Below are 22071 nucleotides of genomic sequence, written 5' to 3' on the forward strand. Positions count from 1 at the left end.
AAATAAATAAGATTTTCCCCTTTGAAACTGCAAGCAAGTCCCCAATAAACCCTTCTATAAGTTGTCTTTATCATGGTGTCTCTTCAAAGTAGGAAAAAAGTATCCATTTAAGAAAGGACCAACATCAGAGCTGATATATCTCTGGTAACTCCAGCATTCTGGAAGTGAAGACAGGAGGATCAAGAGTTTGAGATCAGCCTTAGCTACAAACTGAGTTTTAGGTTAGTATCAGATATATGAGTTCCTGTCTCAGAGAGAGAGGTGGGGGACAGGGGCATGAGAACCAAGAGCTGAAAATAAAAGTTCAGAAATAAAAGCATGGTTTAGATTTAAAGTCAGAACGACTGCTGAGAAGGACCTAGAAGAAGCCACCCAAGGTGCTGGCTGGCTTAAGGAGTAAAGAGACTCATGAATCAATGGTTAGCAGAACGGTCACATCTACAGGATGGTTTTAGCTGTGAAACCTGAGATTATCATAGAAATGGTCTGATTTCTGCAGTGATCGAGGAAACCTAAACAGAAGAAATTTAGGTATTATGAGAGATGTTTGAATTTAAAAGTACATACCTTTAAAGTCAGTAAGTATTTTATATCACACCAGACTCTATGACTGGACCTTAAATTTCAGCTGAAGAGATCACGTGGATTCTAAGATATTTTTATATGTGACACCAGTAACTGTACATTTCTTCCTTCTTTGAGAGGGAGAGAGAATGGGGGAGGAATGGGATCAGTCTCCCTAGGTAGTCTACTCTCTGGTTGGGTCTAGGATTTAGTAGGTTATCAGGCTGGCCTTGAGCATGCTGTAATGCTCCTGTCCCTGCCTCCCAAGTGCCATTTAATGTGATAAAAATGAATTAATGTGTACCTGCCGCCCCCTCTCCACCCCAAATAAGAAAGAAAAGAGAAAGGAAGGAAAAAGAAAGGGAGAGGAAAACACAAATCTGTACTTCTAATACTCAGTATCTAGCAGAGGAAGTCAGAGAGAAAAGCAGTTCAAGGCCATTCATTCTATGTGGCAATTTTGAAAACTGGGTGTGGTGGCACACACTTAATCCCAGCATTAGGAAATAGAAAAAAAAAAGATATTCAAGGCCAACCTGAGTTGACTGAGACCCTATCACAAAAGCAAAAACATGGGAAGCTTGAGGCCACTCTGAATTATAAGACTTTGTTTCAAAAAAGGTGAAAAAGAGCAAATGAGCAATTTATACTGTTTGTGCCTTATTTTCTAGCCAGTAAGTATACACCCTGGACAAAGCCATAGACAGAAGATCTGAATTGGCTGTTAACCTAATCTGGCTTCTATTCCCCTTGTTTTGTTTTTTAACCTGTGTTTATGGTGTGAATGTATTTGTAGGTACATGTGGAGGCCAGTGGTATCTTTTTTTTTTGTTTTGTTTTTTTTTTTTTGGAGATAGGATTCTTTTTAGGACCTGGGCTTGTTGCCAACTAGGCTAGTTAAGGATCCATATATTCTCTGGCTTCTCAGCATTAGGATAACCACACCCAATTTTCTGCATGGGTGCTTGGAAACAGAACACAGGTCTCCGTGCTTACCAACAAACACTTTACTATCATCCCAACTCCTATGCACCTGTTACATAAGTATTTTGCTTGGTTTAGGATAAAATCTAGACTTTATTAATGCATACTGTCCACCAATACTGTTCTCAAACACAAAGTCAGCTTTACTGAGACTGAAACCGAAGAAATAATGGTTAGTTTAATGCTAGAGAAAAGAAAGCTGGTTGTGTATTGTATTTATGGAGTCAGCATGCTAAGTTTTAGCTTGTCATTACCCTAAGTAATTCTGAAGGCACGTTCCAGACTGAATATATCACACTTCGACTTTCACCACCTGGTATTTTTAAGAGGTGGGAAAGGACAAGAAATACTAGAGAAAAAAAATGCCAGTCTCTTTCTGAGATTGTTTGATTTCAAATCCCAACATCCTCAATCCAAGCACATATGTATAAGCAAAAGGAGAAATGCCTTATGGCATGTTTTGTCTAAAACAGACATTCCACCAGATGTTTGGGAGTCTGCAGAGGGTGAAACTGATCTGTTCTAACATGGTGTATACAAATGTGTAGTCACTTTGCGTGATGATTCCCCCACCACATAACTGCCAATCTTCTATCCTCCTACTCAGTGGTATATATGCACTTGAGATACTACAAAAATCTTTTTAAGAACTCATAATATATAAAGAGTACAAATAATACACATGCCAGTGCTAAAAGACATTTTGAATTTCATTGTATGTTATCATTCCACAATATTCTAAAACAATTTCACAGTATACCTCTCTGTTAATAATTAGATTTGAATCATTCTTCCTTAAATAAGACATTTAAAATCTCAGCAGTGAAGCCAGGCTTGATGATGCATGTTTGTAATCTTAGCACTTGTGAGGCAGAGGCAAAAGGATTTGAAGTTCAAGGTCATCTTCCTATATAGACTCTGAGGTCAGGCTGTATTATAGGAGACCCCATGTATAAACATACACACACTAACCCCAAAACAAGTAAACAAACAATACACTAATAGAAAATAGTTTATAGCTCAAAACATTTAATTATCTTCTGGATTTCAATAAAATTAAGTTTACTAAAGACAAAACAAATTTAAAAACTAAGAGATAAGGGATTTCTGCTATTTCTTAGAGGTAATGGTTTGTCTCCCTAAAACAGCATGCTTAGTTTGATTATACCCAAAAGTAGACTCAGGCAGGAATAAAGTCTTCATTTATAGCAGCTTTCTTTTATTTTAGAATGTCAAGCTTTCAGAAAACATATTTGGCCATAATAAACACAAAAATATGATCACAAACTTATTGGGAATAAAAAACCCCAAACCCCTGCTTTTGTATCTGCAATGAATTTTGATTATCAATATCTGCCATGTTCTCTCTTAATCAATTTAACAACACAAAACACAAAAATTTAAATTGCCAGACTGTGTAAAGTAGATCCAGCCATAAGAACTTCCTTTAGCTGTGTTGATGCATACCTATAATCCCAGTATTAAGTTTGAGGCCAGTTTGGACTGAACAGAGGGCCATGACAAACAATAAGGCAATGAATTAACTTCAAATTTGTCTATTTTAAAGTTGACTCAGTAATGCTAATATGGACATTAGGCTTTAAAGCCTTTTTAAATAAACTCTCAGAAATTCAGTATTTCTCCTAATAATGATGAAACTGTAAACTTGGGTTCAGTATACTGCAATTCCAAAGGACTGGCCCTGTGCTATAGAACAAGTACTGAAAAAGGACAGTTGGAGGAGAATTTGGAACATGATATGAGACACCTTTAACAGCAAATGGCATCTAAAGTACAGCGGGTAGCCCCATCTAGAAATGGCAAAGACAACTTTCACTGGGAACTATAAAAGCCAGAGGGTCAAGGGTCAGGGACTCTGCTGTGAGATTGTGTCTTCTAGCAACAACAGAAGCAATCCCCATAGTCTCACCAATATGACTGCCCAAAAATGAGTTGAACGGGAAGGACACCAACAAACATGCCAAACTGAACAAGGAAAACCCCATAAGGATTCAATCCTACACAAAGGATAACAGAAAACTGAATAAAGCCAGGAGTAGGCAAGATGGTCCTTCGGGCACACCAACTGGCTATTCAAAACCAAATGGACAGCCCTGAAAACTACATTATATGAACTTAACTGGTGTATTTAGGACTATATATTTATGTACAAATACATAAGTGCATGCAATAAAAATTGGTTTTAAAAAAGAGGTTATGGATTTGAAGGAGAACAGGGAGGGCTACATGGGAGGGTTTAGAGGGAGGAAAAGGAAGGGAGAAACATTGCAATTAAATTACAATCTCAATTATACAATATGGTTTTTTGAGACAGGTTTTCTCTGTGACAGCCCTGGCTGTCCTGGAACTCACTTTTTAGTCCAGACTGACCTCGAATTCACTGAGATTCGCCTGTCCCTGCCTCTCTAGTGCTAGGATTACAGATGTGCGCCACCATACCCGGCAATTTCACAATATAGTAAAGAACCTATATAGAATGCTTCTACAAGAATAATGGGTTTTAGCAGAGAGGAACATTAGCCCCACAAACTTAAAAGGCACCAGAAGTGATTTTAATATGTGGCCTAAATTGAGAAGTCTAATCACTAAGAGACCTTTGTAGCTTGAATAAAATAATCTGTCCAAGATAAACATGTGCCACGTTGTCTCCTTTCTACAGCATTCAGTAGCATCACTGGCATCTGATTCAGAGCACTTTTAAGTCCTTGAATAATGAAGAAACCATCCAGAAATACCAACTCTGCGCTGAGTGAACTGGGTACCAGTTTATGAAAACCTTTTTTAAAGAGGCTATTACCAAACAAAAATAGAACCCAGAGGGGAAAATTCATCAAAGCATAATTCAATATTTGTCACTAGGGCCAAAACTCAATTCTCTTAAACTTAAAAGCAATTAGAGAGTTTTCCAGGGACACACATGATGTGGGAGTCCCCTCTGTGTGTTGCTTGTATTGGTTAATGAATAAAGAAACTGCCTTGACCTGATAGGATGGAACTTAGGTAGGCAAAGACAGAACTGAATTCTGGGAGGAAGAAAGCAGAGTCAGAGGGACACCATGGATCTGCCGCTGCAAAAAGACATGCTGGACCTTTGCTGGTAGGCCACGACGATGTGGTGATACACAGATTAATGGAGATGGGTTAAATTAATATGTAAGAGTTAGCCAATAAGAAGTTAGAGCTAATAGGCCAAGCAGTGTTTTATTTAATACAGTTTCTGTGTGATTATTTCGGTTCTGGGCGGCCGGAAAAACAAGCAGCTCCTCCCGCTCCTTGTAACACACACACAATCCAATTGTACTCTCCCAATAGACAAAAAAAAAAAAACAAAAAAAACAAAAAAAACAAAAAAAACAAAAAACCGCTTCAAACTGAAGAATGACCTGCAGGTGATGGCGCATGCCTTTTATACCAGCACTTAGGAGGCAGAGGCAGTTGGATCTCTGTGAGTTCAAGGTCAGCCTGGTCTACAAGAGCTAGTTCCAGGACAGGCTCAATAGCTATGGTGAAACTCTGTCTCAAAAAAACAAAGAACAAAAGAAAGCTCAGGGCTAAAGGCACTGGGTATCCAAGCCTAGTGACTTGAATTTGATCCCTGGAACCAATATGAAGGTAGAAGAAAAAAATCCCTTTCACTGTGGCATATGTATGCACACATGCACACACTCCAAGAAAATAATTTTTTAAAAGGCTCATGCTATGTTCATTTCAAACTGAAGAAAGAAATTTCAGGAGTTAGTTAGACACACACAAAAAATGAAATGAAATGGCTAAACAAGAGCTATAGCTTTTCCAACTGACCTTTATCAAAGAGTTCAAAACACTGATAGGTAAACTAATCGACCAAATAGCAACCCAAATCTCAATAGCTCTAATGTTCTGGATCCATCTTTCTCTCAAGCCTTCTTGGAAATCAGTAGGAGTTACAATATTATACTAGCTATCATAAAACGATATCTGCTATGTATTTCAGGCAATAAATTTTCAAGGTCTCTAAGGATAGCCTTTCTCCTTAATTCCATAACAACCTTCTCTCTCTGTAGCTCACAGCTAGGAATAACACATTAGAAAGAGGTCTTTTTGGATAAAAGATCTTGTTGTGTTACCCAACTTGGTCATTAACTCCTGGAGCTCAAGTGACCTTCCCATCTCAGATGAGACTCCAGGTACATATGATTGTGAAGACAATTTTTGAATATTTAACAATATCTACGTACTTGAATACTGAAGCGTCCTTATCTGTTTAACTGCCACAGTAATTTTAAGAGGTGAGTGCATACATTACAGGTGAGAAAGAGGAAGTTTGAAAAGGTAAATATTTTGAGTTTTTCTTCTGTTCACAAGGTTCCAAACCCTAAGTTGGTGATAAAAACCAGATAAAATAGAAGTAAAAAATGTCCTAAGTTCCAAACCGTTAGTTAATCCCTCCAATTTGAGGCACCTCAAATTGTCAATGAAGAGAAAAGATAATCTATACAGCAAAGGGGGGGGGGGGACAAACTATGGCCCAGGGCTACTTTTTGTGTATGTATGGGGGGTGGGGGTAGGGGTGATTCGAGTCAGGGTTTCTTTGTAGCCAGAGCTACAAATCTGGCTGTCCTGGAACTCACTCTGTAGACCAGGCTGGTATTGAACTCACAGAGACCCGTCTACCTCTGTCTCCACCTCCTGAGTGCTGGAATTACAGGTGTGTGCTGCCACACCCGGTTCCAGGATTATATTTTACCCTTTAAAGTTTTTGGTAAATTTCGTTTTCACTTAAAAGATTTTTAATATTTATTTTCATTCATGTATGGATATTTTTACCTGTATGTATGTTTGTGTGGTATGTACACAAAGAGGTCACGGAGGCCAGAAAATGACACCTGATTCTATGGAATTGGAGTTAGGGGTTGTGAACCATCATGTGGGTGCTGTGAACTGAACCTGGGTCCTCTGCAAGAGCAGCAAGTGCTCTTAACAGATAGGGCATCTCTCTGACCCCTCATTTTCACTTTTAAGAAGGAGACATGGTAATAGTGGGTTTGAAACTTGACTATCAGTCAATATAGAACAGCTAATGTTTGGGGTTTTTTTTTTGTTTCTTTTACAAACAGGTTATACTACAAAACTACTTACCTTGAACTCCCAAGCTCAAGCCCCAAGTGTTGGGATTACAAATAGGTACCACAACAGCAGGCAGGAGAGCTAATGTTAAAAATGCAAATGGTGGGAAACTGAGACCAAGGGTTAGTTACCCTGATATCCTGGGCTGAAGTTTGACACTGGAGTCCTTAACCAGGCCACAAAGGCTGCTGATACTGAAGGGCATAGGGCTGCTTTCATTTTCACCTTAGTTACCACTTCACGTGAAAACACTTCTCAGGAGTACTTTCAAGGAAAAGACATGAAGGGCTTAAAAATACCTCTAGGGTCTAAAACTACAGGATTTCCCTCCTTGCCTCCTTCTTCCCTCCCTCCCTTCTCTTTCTGTTCTGAAGTCAAAAATAAAAGGTCCCACTGACATTAGGGCCATCAAGATTCAAGACCAATAAAGAATTACAGACAGATACATATAGAATGAGCAAGAACCCTTTTACCATCTCAGTATTTTTTCTTCATACTGGAAAAAACAAAACAAAACAAAACTTTCCTGTTGGTCTCCTATAGCAAAAGAAAATGCTAAAAGAAAAGAGAGGTCACTTTGTAATACCGACCCCCCATAATGGAGATACACTCTTTAAGATCTATTATATTTTATTATTTTTATTTATGTGTGGGTGTCTATATAATAATGTCAGATGTGTGTGGTGCCAGCAGAGGCCAGAAGAGGGCGTTAGATCTCTTGCAGCTGAATGTGGGTCCTCTGCAAGAGCAAGTGCTCTTAACTGCTAAGCCTTAACTCTAGCCCCCTTAAGTGTAATTTTATCCTATAAATAGAAAATTTCAAAATGTTCTAAATTACCCTCCCTAATTCTCTTCCAGCATTCTGTTCTCTATCTCACATGAACTTTACTTCTTACTGAGAAAGATCTAGAGTCTAAGGCAACATAAGCACTGACACCACTATCATCCAGGATGAATAACTTCAGGGGACAGCATTTGATACAAACATCTCCTCAGACAGCCAAAGACATTTCTTATGTGGGTGTTCTCATCCATGAGTAAACTGTATCAAGAGAAATATACTTTAAAATATTAATATGGACTGGCACCTTCCTAATGCTAATTCTTCCAAGCCCACTCCAATGGCACAACTGGGAAATTAACCGAAGAGGAAAGCAATCTTCCCTCTGCTCTCTACTCTCAGACACTCCTCCTCCATAGCATTGCCGTACAGAATCATTCTATACAAATACAGAGATAAAGCATGCTCTCACACACAAATAACTCTCAGCAGGATCCAAAAATCAAAGCCTAACCCCATGGTTTTTAAGTGAGCAAGTCCAATTTCCTTCTTTGTAGCTCTTGACACATGCTGGCGAGAAGCCGTCTGGATTTTTTCTGCCTCATTCCTGCACCAGAAGGCTCTGCACTGCAGGTCAGAGGATGATAAGGAAATGAACAGTGTAATTTCGAAGGCCTCTGAACACAGCCTGTCAGCAGCTCGGGAGGCAGGTTACTCAAGCATGGCTTGAAGAGTGAGAATCACAGAGAGGAGGGCTCAGGCAGTCAGCAGTGGCAGATCTCAGCTGTGTGTGTTATTGCCACCTCTAGCCTGAAAGCACAGGCCCTGCTGCCTCTCTGGATAAGCCCTGCTGGTAAAAGCTCTTGTACCCAAATGACAAAAATACAAATTCACATCAGGGAAGGGAAATTAAGGACTAGGACTTAGATTCTATTTTTTCTTGCACGCTTATATAGCAACAAAAGCACCGTTCTTCCATTCTCTGCCACGACTGTATATGCTGGTAGACCCACAGCAACATCCATCCATCATACTCCACACCATTCCAGAGATTCGGCCAAAAAGAAATGCAATTCTCATAAAAATCTGAAATGCAATAAGGGCCACTTCAATACCTCAGAGAATTATTTTTTGGTTTGTTGAGCCTGTAGAACAAACATAGCATCAGCCCAGGTTTGGAACTTTTTCTGAACATAGTACTGAAAATCTTAGCCAATGTTTATCTCTTCCTGCTGGGCTTCAAGCACAGTGGACTACTGCTATATTTCAGACCATTATTGCCCAGAACAGACTAACACATACTTCAACTTAAATTTTTTTCGAAGAATTACTGAATGCTGCCTATGTGTTACATATTCTAAGTGTTTTCTTTGAGCTAACTAATGTAATTTTTTGTTTCGTAAACAAGATTTTGCTATGAAGCTATCCTAGAACTTTCAATGTGGACCAGGCTGACCTTGAACTCATAGAGATCTGCCTGCCTCTGCCTCCCAAGTGTCAGGATTAAAGATGTGTGCCATGAGGCCCGACAACTAATTATCTTGCAATAACCTATGTGCACACTCTTATTTCCCATGAGACAGCTGGTGTAGAACAGTTAAATAACTTGGTCAAGATTCAGAAGCACAGAGCTGAGATATAAACTCCAGTAGTCAGGCTACAAAGCACATTCTTTAAATAAGAAAAAAAAACTAGAAAGAGGGACAAGGAGGAGAGTGAGTGTGTGTGTGTGCGCACGCATGACTCAGGTGTTGAGGAAAATCTGAAATTCGGTTCTCTTCTACCATGCGGGTTCAGAGAATCAAACTCAGATCATTAGACTTGCCATGGATCTTTTACCTAAGACACCTTGCCAGATCCAGAGTATATGCTCAATCACAAAATCATACATAAAACAATGTGAAATTTACCTTAAAGATGATTTTAAAATTAGAAATGGCTCCCAAATATGTACCTCATAAAGAAAATATACAAAGGATCACAAAAGTTCTTTAATATATACAGCAATTATTTGAACAAACTTGAAAGTGAAGATTTCTGGGTTCTTTTTTCTTTGTTTGTTTGTTTTTCAAGACTGGGTTTCTTTGTAGCTTTGGAACTAGCTCTTGTAGACCAGGCTGGCCTTGAACTCACAGAGATCCCCCTGTCTCTGCCTCCTGAGTGCTGGGATTAAAGATGTGTGCCACCACCACCCGGTGATTTCTGGATTCTTATCTCAAAAAAACTATGCAGTAGATCTGGTATACAATCAACAATTTACACTTAGAAATAAAATAAAATAAACCTGTTGTGTATGTGTGCATGTGATATGATATGTACCTATGACTGTGGGTACATGTGTCTCAGAACAAATACAGAGGTAAAAGGATAACTTTCTGAAGTCAGTTCTCTTCCACTGTAGGTTCTGAAGTGGCAGGGGTTGGGGTAAAGAGGTGGGCTTGAACTCAGGTAGTGAGGCTCTCCTGACAATAACTTTTTTGTTGTTGTTGGTTTTTGTTTTTTCCCCCCGAGACAGGGTTTCTCTGTAGCTTTGAAGCCTGTCCTGAAATTAGCTCTTGTAGACCAGGCTGGCCTCGATCTCACAGAGATCCACCTGCCTCTGCCTCCCGAGTGCTGGGACTAAATGTGTGAGCCACCACTGTCCAACTAAATTGTATTTTTTTTTTTGAGTCAAGGTTTCTCTGTAGCTTTGGTGCCTGTCCTAGAACTAGCTTTTGTAGACCAGGCTGGTCTTTCATGTGTATGCTGCTAACTCTAAGAAAGGAGGGACCATCTTTGCTTTACTAATCAGTATATATATTCCATCCCAAGTGTGGTGCCCAGAATCTAAGATATAGTCATTGAATCTAAGATATAGTCTTAGCACATCTTCTCTCTACACAACAGCATTCTTGTCAGGGAGTGGTGGTGCAAACCTTTTATTCCAGCACTTTTATTTAACTCAATCTCTGAGTTCAAGGTCAGCCTGGTCTACAGGAAGCTCAAGAGCAGCCAGAACTACAGAGAGAAACCCTGTTCACTCTGGGCCAGTGAAGATGGTTCAGCAAGTAAGGAAACCTTTCTGATTTTTAAGCCTGATGAGCTTGATCCTGGGACCCACATAGTAAAAGGAGAGCACTGACTCCTGTAACTTGTTCTCTGACCTCCATATATGTGCATTCCCCTCCCAAATAAGTAAATAAATATGTAAAAACAAACAATTAATCCTCATACTGTCTTTGTCTATCAGCAATGTGTTCTGGTAAGCAGCACTGGACAGGGTCATCTGCTGATATAACTGCCAAACAGGAAAGGAACTAGCATTAAAAGACTGTTCAGTCACATATAACTCCTGTAGTTACACGGGATGAATAAATTCTAAAGTCTACATAATATAGGATGACTATAGTTTAAAGCACTAGAAGAAAAGAATTTGAAGGTTTCAAACACAAAGAAATGATAAATATTTAAGGAGACAGAAATGCTAATTAACCTTACTTGGTTATTATACATTGTATAAATATATCAAATTATGATTGTATTCCTTAAGATGTGCAATTGATGTATGTCAACTCACAAAAGGGCCTGGCTGTGCCTCAATGACTTCAGTAAAAATTTGGCTAAAAGAAATACTTTGGCATATACACATCAAATGGAATCAAGTTCAAAGGAGCAGTTTAAAAGCAATTATCCCTCTCCTACAAAAGACACATATGCCCTATCTATGAATGATCCTTCCTTTTTTTTTCTTTTTAATTTGTATATCTAGGTATGTGTGTGTGCAAGTGTGTGGGGACCAGAAGACAACCTTGGTTATCCTCAGGACTGTTGTTCACCTTCTTTAAAACAGGGTTTCTCATTGGTTTGGTGTTCACAAATATGTCTAGACCAGATGGCCAATGAGCCCTATAACTCTGCCTGCCTCCACTTCCTGAAACTGGTATTCCAAGTGAGCTCTGCTACCACACTGACTTTTTACATTGGGCTTTGGGGATCAAGTTCAGGCCCTTGTGCTCTCAAGGTAAGCATACTAAACCATGGCCACTCCTCTATAATTGCTAACATTTTTGTTTGTTTGTTTGTTTGTTTTCTAGACAGGGTTTCTCTGTAGTTTTGGAATCTGTTCTGGAATTTGCTCTATAGACCAGGCTGGCCTAAAACTCACAAAGATCCGCCTGTCTCTGCCTCCCGAGTGCTGGGATTAAGGTGTGCATGACCACCACCTGGCTAAATGCTAACTCTGTACTACCAATATCATCACTTATTTAAGAATCCTAAACTAGCCTGGGTGGTGGTGGCACACACCATTAATCCCAACACTCAGGAGGCAGAGGCAGGCAGATCTCTGTGAGTTTGAGGCCAGCCTGTTCTACGTATCGAGTTCCACACAGCCAAGTTACACAGAGAAACCCCGTCTTGAAAAGCCAAAAAGAAATCTAGAGAAACACAAACCATACAATTTGGTTTTCAAGAGGCTGAAAAGATGGCTCAGCGATTATAAAAGTGCTAGCTGTAAAAGCACGAGGATCTGGCTTGGATCCCAGCACCCTTGTGGGGCAGGGAAAGAGTCAGGCAATAAATATATCTCAACCAACCTCAGAGCTATAGAGTCAAGGAGACAGAGGACTGATGAATGAATGGGCTTGTGGACTGCCAGTCTACTTCTAGGTTCACTGTCTCAAGGGAATAAAGAAGAGTACTAGAGCACACCCAACCTTCAAGTCCCTGCACATGTACGTACATGAACAAAGACAGGCAGACGACAGACAGACAGACGACAGACGGACAGACAGACACACAGACACACACAAAGAACATGGTGTTAACAACAACAACAACAACAACAAAAAACTGGCTTTAACCAGGTGTGGCATGATAGCTCACACCTGTAACCCCACTCAGGAGACCGAGGAAGGAGGATTGCTGTGGATTTGAAAATAGCCTGGGATATAAAGCGAATTCAAGGCTCACTAGAGTCGAAGCAAAGCAAAACAAAAACAAAAAATCCAACAAAACAAACAAACAAACAAAAAACAGGCAAAATCTCCCACACAACAATTAAAAAAAAAAAAGAAAGAAAAAGCTTCCATGTTAGGCTTCGTCCCAATCTCTGAGCGCCTGGGAAAAGTCACATGACATCTCAACTCTTAGCTTCCTGTCTTCAAAATGGGGAAATTGGACAAGATAATCTTTCCCTCAGCTCTCTCTGAATTACAACACCCATAAGAAAAACAAGAGCTGCTGAATAAAAATAAAATATGCTTGTAGTTAGACAATGCAACTTGAACCCATGTAAGAATCAGCTTTTTATTTTTTTGGTGAAGGAAAACGCTTTAGGACATTTGGCTTCAGGAAACAAGGCTGACTGCTATATTGTCAGTAACAGAAAAGAACAGCGAGTCAGGAGGAAGGCATTAGGAAAGCTTTGGATCAGAAAGAATAAGAGACATGACCTAGGTTGGGTAATGAAGGATTGCAACACAAAACAAATGAGATGGAAGGCATAAACTAGAATGGGAAATCAAGGGCAAATGCTCTCTGAAGTCATAAAAGGTAGAACCCAGAATTTGAAGGTGTAAAAGCTAAGAGCACCCTTAACTATTCTCTTTGCATTATGAACTAATGAGGAAAGTGGTAACTAAGCAAAGCATTCTGAAAGCAGCAGAAGCTGATTTCCAAACACTGCCAAAGCGTGTGTAAAATCAAAAGCAAATGCTAAGGAAAAAGAAGATATAGGGATTACAAAATTCTAGACCCTAGCCACTAGAGCTGACTTGAATTCTTCTTTTTTTTTAAATAAATGCTTCATCTGAAACCCCTGAACATACGCCCTGACAGTCAGCACTGATCGATCACTGCTGTCTTGTTTGTGAATTCCCTTTCTCTTGCCTGTCAGATGGTGACAAAAGCAGTAAGCTCAGGACATTCAGATAGACGCCCTGCCTTCTCCTCCCCTCCTCTCCTTCCATCCTTAACCTAACAATCTATCAATCAAGCCAAAAGCAAAGAAGCAGGCAGGAGCCAGAGGTCCCATGTGTTTATTCTTCAATATTCCCTCCCCCATTTCTTCAGGAGTGTTCAACAATTCAGGGCAGCAATGGCTGCTAAGAGCCATCTCAATCTCTCCAGTAAACTCTGCCAGGAAGGTGCAGTGGAGCAAACATTGATTCCCTGAGGGGAAGTACACATCCTTGGCTGACAGAAAATTCCTCAGTCACCATGCCAGACACTTAACATCATAGAGAAAGCTCTAAGGTAGGTAATTTGAATATTCAACCAGATTAGCTAAAGCTCAACATGGGTCAATTCTAACTAGTACCACAAACTCCTCTCCTATTTGGAAAAGGGGGGCGGTTGGAGAGAAGGCTCAGTGGTGAGGATCCAATTTCAGTTCCTAGAACCCACGGGGTGGCTAACAAATTATAATTCCAGTTCCAGAAAATTCAACACTTCTTCTGGTCTCTTTGGGTGCTGAATATATGTACACAGACATACATTCAAGCGAAACACCCATATACATAAAATAAAATAAATCTTGAAGGGGGAAAAAAAAGAGGCAGCAGAGGATGTGATGCCTTAGTCAAGACATCTTCCAGAATTTGGGTTTCCCCTCTTCATGATGGCTCCCAGCTTGATTACATCATACATGTTTTGCTATTTGGGTTCTGTCGATTGTTCCTACAAAAAGTAGCATTCCAAACCAGTTATATCAGAGGCAAGCCCATATTTCAGGGGGAAAAACTCTGGAGGAGGTTTCTAAGACTCTGCTTGCAAACTAAACTACAGCACCGATCAGCACTCCCTGAGCAGTTATTGTACACAACACCCTAGGGTTCCAAGTTCTCAGAAGCTGATGCTCCCTGTAAAGCTCCTATCTTTTCATTCTTATCTAACTCTCCTATCTCTGTGTTCTGGGATAAGACCCAGGCCTTGTGCATTCTGGCCAACAACCACTCTTCCACTGAGCTACAATCCCAGACCCTTTCTTTTTTCTCACTTTGCCTCCTCCCCTCTTTCCATTCCAGAAATGCTTTTTCCTTGCAGAGTGTGATCATCTCCTAGCAACTTCCAAACATTTACTTAAATATTTTATTAACCAAAAACACCTTTGAGCAAGTGTGCCCAAGCAGGGTTCCAGAGTAACAGGTAAGGATTTTTAGAAAACAGACTCGGTCAGGTAGGCAGTTTATGCTAGTCATCTCAGCACTACAGAGGCAGGCAGGAAGAGCAGACGGTGGTGACTCACGCCTTTAAATCCACCCAGCACTCTGGAGGCAGAGGCAGGTAGATCTTGAGTTTGTGGCCAGCTTGGTTTACAAATTGAGTTCCAGGACAACCAGGGCAGGGCAACACAGAGAAACCCTGTCTTGAAAACAAACAAAACCAACTACCCAATCAAAAAAGAATAGCTTGTTCTATGTAGTAAGTTCCAGGCAAGCCAGGGTTACATAACAAGATCTATATGAAAAGAAAAACATAATGAAAAAAGTAAACTTGTGCTTATGGTAAGACTGGACTGCACAACAAATCATATGCTTCTCAAAATACTTCCAAGAAAATATTTTCTCCCAAAATATGAAGCACTATCACTCTCTCTTTCATCTGTCATTTGACTGCTCCATTCTTTGTGTACCAGTGAGGTAAAGCTTACAAAGTTACATTAAGGGGGTAAAACTTGATAGCACCAAGACGTAGTAGCTAAAGGTACAGTATCTTTCAGGACATTCAGCTTAAAGGTGGCCACCTAATCTAAGCACCTATAAGAGAAAACAGAGTCCATTTCTTCATTAAAGAAAATCGTGAACACAACACAAAGTTAAGCAATATTAATCCTTTCACCCACAGATTGCAACTGAGGTTAGAAGATTCCAACACAAGTACTCTAAGTGATAAAAAATGAAGATCACCCTCAGAAGTACCTTTCCACACAGGAAGAACAATGATCGTGAACATGGACTTCCTGAAGCCAGATGTAGAAAGCAATCTAATGGGCCTGGAACAGTAGCCAAGAACTCCTGGTATTCCCAGGCCTCCTTAAAACAGCATTATCCATCTGTACCCCAGAGAAAATGACAAATCACAGCCAGCACAGGATGAACCATGCCAATAACCAGCTGGAACTTGACTCTACCGAGGTGGACTACAGCATCTGCCACCCAAACACAGGCAGCCTCTCTGGCAGCTGCCACTGGCAAAAGAGAATCAACCATTGTGTTATATAACTGGAAGAAATCCACAGTCCTGTTACCAAAAGTACCCAGATGTTGCTAAAAGCTACAGATGTGCCAGAGACAAAGACCAAAATCCCTATAGAAAAAAAAACACAAAAACAAACAAATAAACAACAACAACAACAACAACAAAACTCAAAACCAAGCTACCATTAAAATCCAGGCAATAAGAGGGCACCACTACCCAAATACATATATCTAGCCTTTATTTATTAACACTTACATATGGAAATAGGTATTCCCTGCTGCAGCTGATGTAATTACAGAGAAATCAATTTATGCTGCATCTGCTGCGATCAGCTGAATGCATAGGGTGAGCAGAGCAAAGCAGAAAATCAAGAGCCAAAGAACAGCTCATCAACAAGCCAGCTGCTTTGCAGGAAACTGTAGGCTGCTCAAGTTTGAGGCAGCCTGAGGTGACCCTAACTGGAAACTATTGTACTATAGCCCTACAAGCTTCATTTCCTGAAACATCAACTAAGATCACTTTTCTGGAGGGAGGGACTCAGTCCTAATGCCTCCTGGGGCTGTAGGCACCTATGCTTCCAAGTCAAGCAGAAGAGGAGGTATCACTACACTATTTGGCAGCAATAAAACCACCAGGAGACTTTGATTTCCGATGGTTGCAGGAGATAATTGGCAGACAGGAATACTTTTAGGGGCCAAAGAATCTTTCTAGGCCAAACTTTCAAAGTTACACCATAACTCATAAGGCCTGATACGTATTATATAGTATAGTCAGTACCTCCTGCTCCTTGTTTACTAGACTGGTATCTATATCGATATTTTTTGGTAGCTATCAATAGAAAACTTAGCAGATATGCCATGACAATTAATTCTTTGTCCTTTCAGAGACCCAGCAATACCATTTATCCCATTAAGAACATCATTCAGGGGGTTGGAGAGATGGCTCACCAGTTAAGAGCACTGACTGCTTTTCCAGGAGGTTCATTCCTAGCACCCACATGGCGGCTCACAACTGTTAACTCCAGTTTCAGGGGATCTGACACCAATGCACATAAAGTTAAAAAAACAAAAACAAAAAAACATCATTCATCTTAAACATGTAACCTAGAGTCTACTACATTTATCAACTATTATGATTCTGATAATGAAATTTCAGCCAAGCTGGAAATAACATGAAGATTAAATGCCAGCCTCTAACAAGTGTCAGACATGTGACAATAACAAGGTGTGAGAAAATTCATTCTACCAAGTAGCTGACCCCCAAACAGAAACTGTATTCCAAGAGGTCTAAGCCTGCTGCAAATGACTCTGTAGGGAATCCTTTAATTTGGAACAAAATCACATTATCATTACCAGCTGCTCTGACCTTGTAATTGGTCATTACCCACAAACTAATGAGCTTCCCACAGAGTGCACACAACAGTTGGCAGTTAGTCCAGGGCAGTTCTGACTGGCTGTGGGCAGTCAGATCTGGCCACCTCTTACCTTTTCAGACTTGACTTTCTTTAGAGGCCGACACTCATTCTCCCCTTCCTCTGGCTCCGGCTTAGTTCCCAAAGGATTCAGTGCTGCCCCAGGTTCAATAGCTATACTCCCAAGTGGCTCCACGGTTCCTGTATCCATCCCTGCACTTCCGTCATACTGACCACCCCGTCCTCCCAAGGGAACTGGCTGGAGGACCCCAGGATCCTTTTCCGAACAAGTCCCCACTCCTTCACTTCTCTCCTTCTTGCTCTTAGATGAGCTGTTCTCTTTTTCCTTTTTGGAGCCAGCTACACTGCGTGATGCCTTAGCAGCCTTCTCTGAGCCCTTGGGGCCAATAGCAGCAACCAGGCCTCCTGCACTGGTACCATCTCCCGAGCGACCCTGCACTTCTTTCTTGTTTGCTGTTCCCTCACTTGGAGAGAACAAGGAAGTCCCTGGAGTGGGCTTACTAGTGTCTTTGCCACTCTTATTCCTTTTGGATTTTGATTTGCCTTCCTTCCCTTGAGGACCTGGCACTGGGGTCACAAACTTGATGTTGTCTGGTAGTGTGGCCACAGCGTTGGGAGCTGGTATCCCCACCTCCTTTGAGCCTGACATTTCCAGTTTCTGTTGGTCCTTTTCCAGATCGGCGTCCAGGTCAATGATGAGATTCCCTACTCCAATGTCCCATTCATCCCCACTGTCGTACGTCTCAACCGGGTTTGCATCCACTCCTTTCCCTCCGGAGGCTCCACTGCTCAAGGACATCTTAGAGTCAACGTCCCACCTCAAGATTCAAGGCTCTTCCTTGCCCCCAGCTTTCCTATTTTCAGCTTCAGCTATGTTCTCAAACCTGCCTCCTTGGCCAGTACATGTCCAGTGGACAACATCATTGCTGGAAAAAGAAAATTTTAAAAATCCGTTAAAGAAAACGATACAGGCAAGGAGATAGACTGAAATAAACTCCCATACAAAATGGACCTTCCTGTGTGGCTATGATACCTCAATGGGCAAGACAAGCTCAGTTGTATTTCCAACCATGTCACGGCAGAACTAGAGAAGGTTAATTCCCACTCCATCTCAGGGAAGAATATAGTATTTCTATGTGCCCAAGATTCTGTGGTGTTAACTAGTAGTCCTTTACAATTAGTTCCCCCTTCCTGAAAGACTTCTGCTACTACTGCTAGCTGTCAATCCTGTTTGAATCAGTGCAGGCCCAAGCACATCACAGATTGAAGTTGCAACAACTCTGTTCACACCCCCTTTCTGCTAGCTACTTGAATTATCAGTGACTCAGAACATGATCTAGCAAAAGCCTTAACAGCTCTCTGCTAACAGCCAATCCCTACTAAAAATAGTATACAGATTTCTTGTCATTCTAGCATTTAAGAAAAAAAGCCTTATTATGGTTATGGGAAATAAAAAAGAAAGCAGACTAGGAAAAACACAAATTTGGTGTGTAATTGCAACCATAGGGAACAATTCTCAGAGGGGACTGAACTTATGACTTAAGCCCAGAGAAGTTACAAAGTCCACAAAGCAGGGTTCAATACAGCCTTTCACGCTAAAATATCTAGGAAGAAAAATATTTTCCTCAACTCTGCTGAAAGCCTATCTCCTGAAAGTAGAGTGATTCTTTCTTTGATATTGTGAAATTTAAAGAACCAACTGGAAAACACCACGATTTTACCCAACATGAAGCAGACACTGGCTTTAAAAAGATAATTTACGTCTCTCCACTGTCTTTGGGCTTAGGAGACCTAGAGGGAAACATCTAGAAAACCCAGCAACCAATGTGTACCTCCAGGTACTACTTTATGATAAAGCCAAAAGTTTGTTCTTGCTTATTCCTTTGTGTACTATCTTTCTGTATCTGTTTAGAAAACAAAAAAGTTTTATAACACAATTATGTATAAAGAGCAATCCAGTGATATCACAGAATATCCTGGAAAGTGATTATTTAAAAAGTAAATGATTCACAGAGAACAAGGCAAGACTTTCCACCTATTCTGTCATAAGAGTGTCTACAAAATTAAGGTCCTGAGACCAAAAAAAAAAGTCATTCTAGAATAGGACTGTACTAAGTGAACACATGCAAGTAACTGAGATTTTAAGCAAGAAGCAATACACCCTAATCTTCATTTTAGCTTTAGATTTGAGAAGCACACCCATTAATTAAGTAGAAAGTTGATTGTCAACAGAAATCAATTACTATTTATTAGCAAATATTAAGTCTACACAAACCTTGCTTTCTATAGAATGAGCTAAGGGTGGGAGGATAAGATATAACAACTAAGAGAAGAAAAATTACCCCATTAAAGGCAAAGGAAATACAACCCCTGAAAAGTCAGAGAGATGAGCATTTTCAAAGTGACCTAAGAATTCTAAAGAAATGTTTAATGAACTATCTAGAATTTTTAAAATTCAAGAAGACTTGGGTTGCAAGAATAGTAGAACAGATATTTGTTCATTCACCTGATGTTCTTAAAACATGCTAGGCAGTGGTAACACACACCTTTAATTCCAGCACTTGAGAGGCAGAAGCAAACAAATCTCTGAGAAGCAACATAATGTGGTATTAGAAACAATTCTGTAAGGAGCGAAGGGCATTTTTAGGAAAGGGAATGTTAAACTGAATTCCCACTGAAGAGGATTATGACAGCACAGATCTTCAGCAGCTGATAAAGCATCAAGTCGGCACTCTCTTTAACTGTGGCTAGGGTTAACATCTATTCCACATTAATTAAGAGTTTACTCCCCATCTCCAGAGCTACATTATTATTGGTGTATAATTTAGCCACTCACTAATGACCACATGCAGTTTTATCCTCGAAAAACCACTATAACTCTCCTTACATTCAAGAGAATTTTCTCTATAAACTAGAATGCTAATAAAGAGACTGGAGGAGAGAAAAAGAAGCATAAACATAAAACGAGTGGGACTTGCTAAGAGTTCTTTTGTCACTAAACTGGTTGACGTATATAAGAGCAGGATAAAGTATGCCAATAAGGAAGAAAAGCTTTAAAAAGGTAACAGTCTGAAATGAAAAGATATAACTTAGTTGAAAGGACAAAAGGACATACCACTAGGGAAGAGAAGAGGAAAGCAGAGGGTAGTAAAGTGCTTGCTTATACACAAAGAAAGGAAGATGCAAATTAAAACTTAGTGTCGATTAAAACCACAACAATCAAAAAAGCACAAAGATAAATCTATGCAATAAGATCACATAAAGTTATTTTTCCAGAATGCACAGGGAATGAACAATAAAGACAAAATAATAAAGGAAACAGAGAGATGCCACTGAAGAGATTAGAAGGAGAGAAAAGCAACCTACCAAAGATAAAATACAGGGATAACACATTGAGGAGAACAAAAACCTTGCATGCAAACTGAAAATGGTCACTAAATGTTCAGCAAATTCATTTGTTTAGAGAAACAGAATCTCAAGCAGCCCAAGGTGGCTTCAAATTTGCTACTTTGACCCTCATCAAATGACTTGGACAGGACAAGCAGGTACCACACACTTAGCCTTTTTTTTTTCTTTTTCTTTTTCTAGACTGGATCTCCTTATGTTGCCAAGACTGGTTTCAAACTCATGAGTTCAAGTAGGCTTCCTGCCTCAGTCTCCTAACACTTGGGATTACAGGCCATGTGTCACCACACCTGGTTTTGTGAAATCAATGGTTTTCAAAAAGGAAAAACAGTCACGCAGTGGTGTTTCATGTCTTTAATGCTAGACCTCAGGAGGCAGTGGGAGGAGTTGGAGGTCAGCCTGGTCTACAGAGGGAGTTCCAGGAAAACCAAGGTTACACAAAGAAACCCTGTCTTGAAACAGCTCCTACCCCCATACCCCCCAAAAACACAAGCATGGGCTACATTAGATATGATCTTTAAAACAAACAACAAAAAATGAGGAGAAGGAAAGGGAATCTATAGAATTTTGAATAGAAAATTTGTTAGGTAAGAATCTTTTACTAGAAGCTGTAATAAAAGAAACAAACCTCTATTTTTTTTTTTCAAGACAGGGTTTCTCTGTGTAGCTTTGGCTGTCCTAGAATTTGCTTTGTAGAGCAGGCTAATCTCAAATTCGTAGAGATCTGCCTGCCTCTGCCTGGAATTAAAAGGATGCACCTGGCTGTAGATAAATAAATCCTTTTAAAGATCTTATACTACTAGGTCTGTTGGCAAAGCTACTTGAGAAAATGAGGCAGGAGGTTCACAAGTTTGACAACTGCCTGAACTAGAGTTAAGTTCAAGACCAGTTTGTGCATCCCAGGGAGATTCTGTCTCAAGAGTAAATAAACAAACAAACAAACAAACAAAAAACATTTTTAAGTGGGAAAAGAATTTTTTTATTTTACTTATTTTATATCCTGACCGAAGTTTCCCCTCCCTTCTCTCATACCATCAAAACCATTTTTAGCCGGTAAGTGGTGGCATACTCCTTTAATCCCAACACTAGGGAGACAGAGGCAGGCAGATCTCTGTGAGTTCAAGGCCAGTCTAGTAAACAAAGCTAGTTCCTGAACAGCTAGGGATGTTTCACAGAGAAACCCTAGGAGAGTGGGGAGAGATCAGTTGAGCCAAAAGTTCCATGTCCTAGCTTCAATCAAAACAAAAATTATATTAAAGGTTTTATGGTAAGCTGTTTTTAATGTGTCAAAACAGTATTTTTTTTCATTTTTGCAAAGTTTTTAAAAGATTTATTTATGTATATGGGTGCTTTGCTTTTTTGTGTGTGCGCGCGCGTGCGCACGCACATACATGTGCCCACAAAGGCCAGAAGAGGGCACTGGATTTTCTGAAACTGCTGTTATCGATGCTTGTGGGTATTAAGAACTGAATCTAGGTCATCTACAAGAGCAGCAAATGTTCTTAACCACTGTGCCTTCTCTAGAGCTCTGTTCTCAATTATTTAAGAATACATATATATCTTGTCAGAAATTACATAAAACACTAAAACCAGTTCCATA

At 40.1% G+C, this 22071-nt stretch overlaps 1 protein-coding gene across 3 annotated transcripts in view; it reads right to left on the reverse strand.

The window, feature by feature from the left end:
* Znf609 (zinc finger protein 609) overlaps positions 1–22071 on the reverse strand; it is a 140309-nt gene that overhangs the window by 89272 nt on the left and 28966 nt on the right. For all 3 annotated transcript variants that reach the window (XM_085689246.2, XM_085689245.2, XM_085689244.2), the window contains exon 2: positions 17119–17992. In XM_085689246.2, the coding sequence (XP_085545372.2) occupies positions 17119–17865 (747 nt within the window). In that variant the 5' untranslated portion in view covers positions 17866–17992. The remainder of the gene's footprint in view (positions 1–17118; positions 17993–22071) is intronic.

The sequence above is a fragment of the Myodes glareolus genome, chromosome 4, assembly GCF_982192425.1.
Source record: "Myodes glareolus chromosome 4, mMyoGla1.1, whole genome shotgun sequence".
Classification (NCBI taxonomy): domain Eukaryota; kingdom Metazoa; phylum Chordata; class Mammalia; order Rodentia; family Cricetidae; genus Myodes; species Myodes glareolus.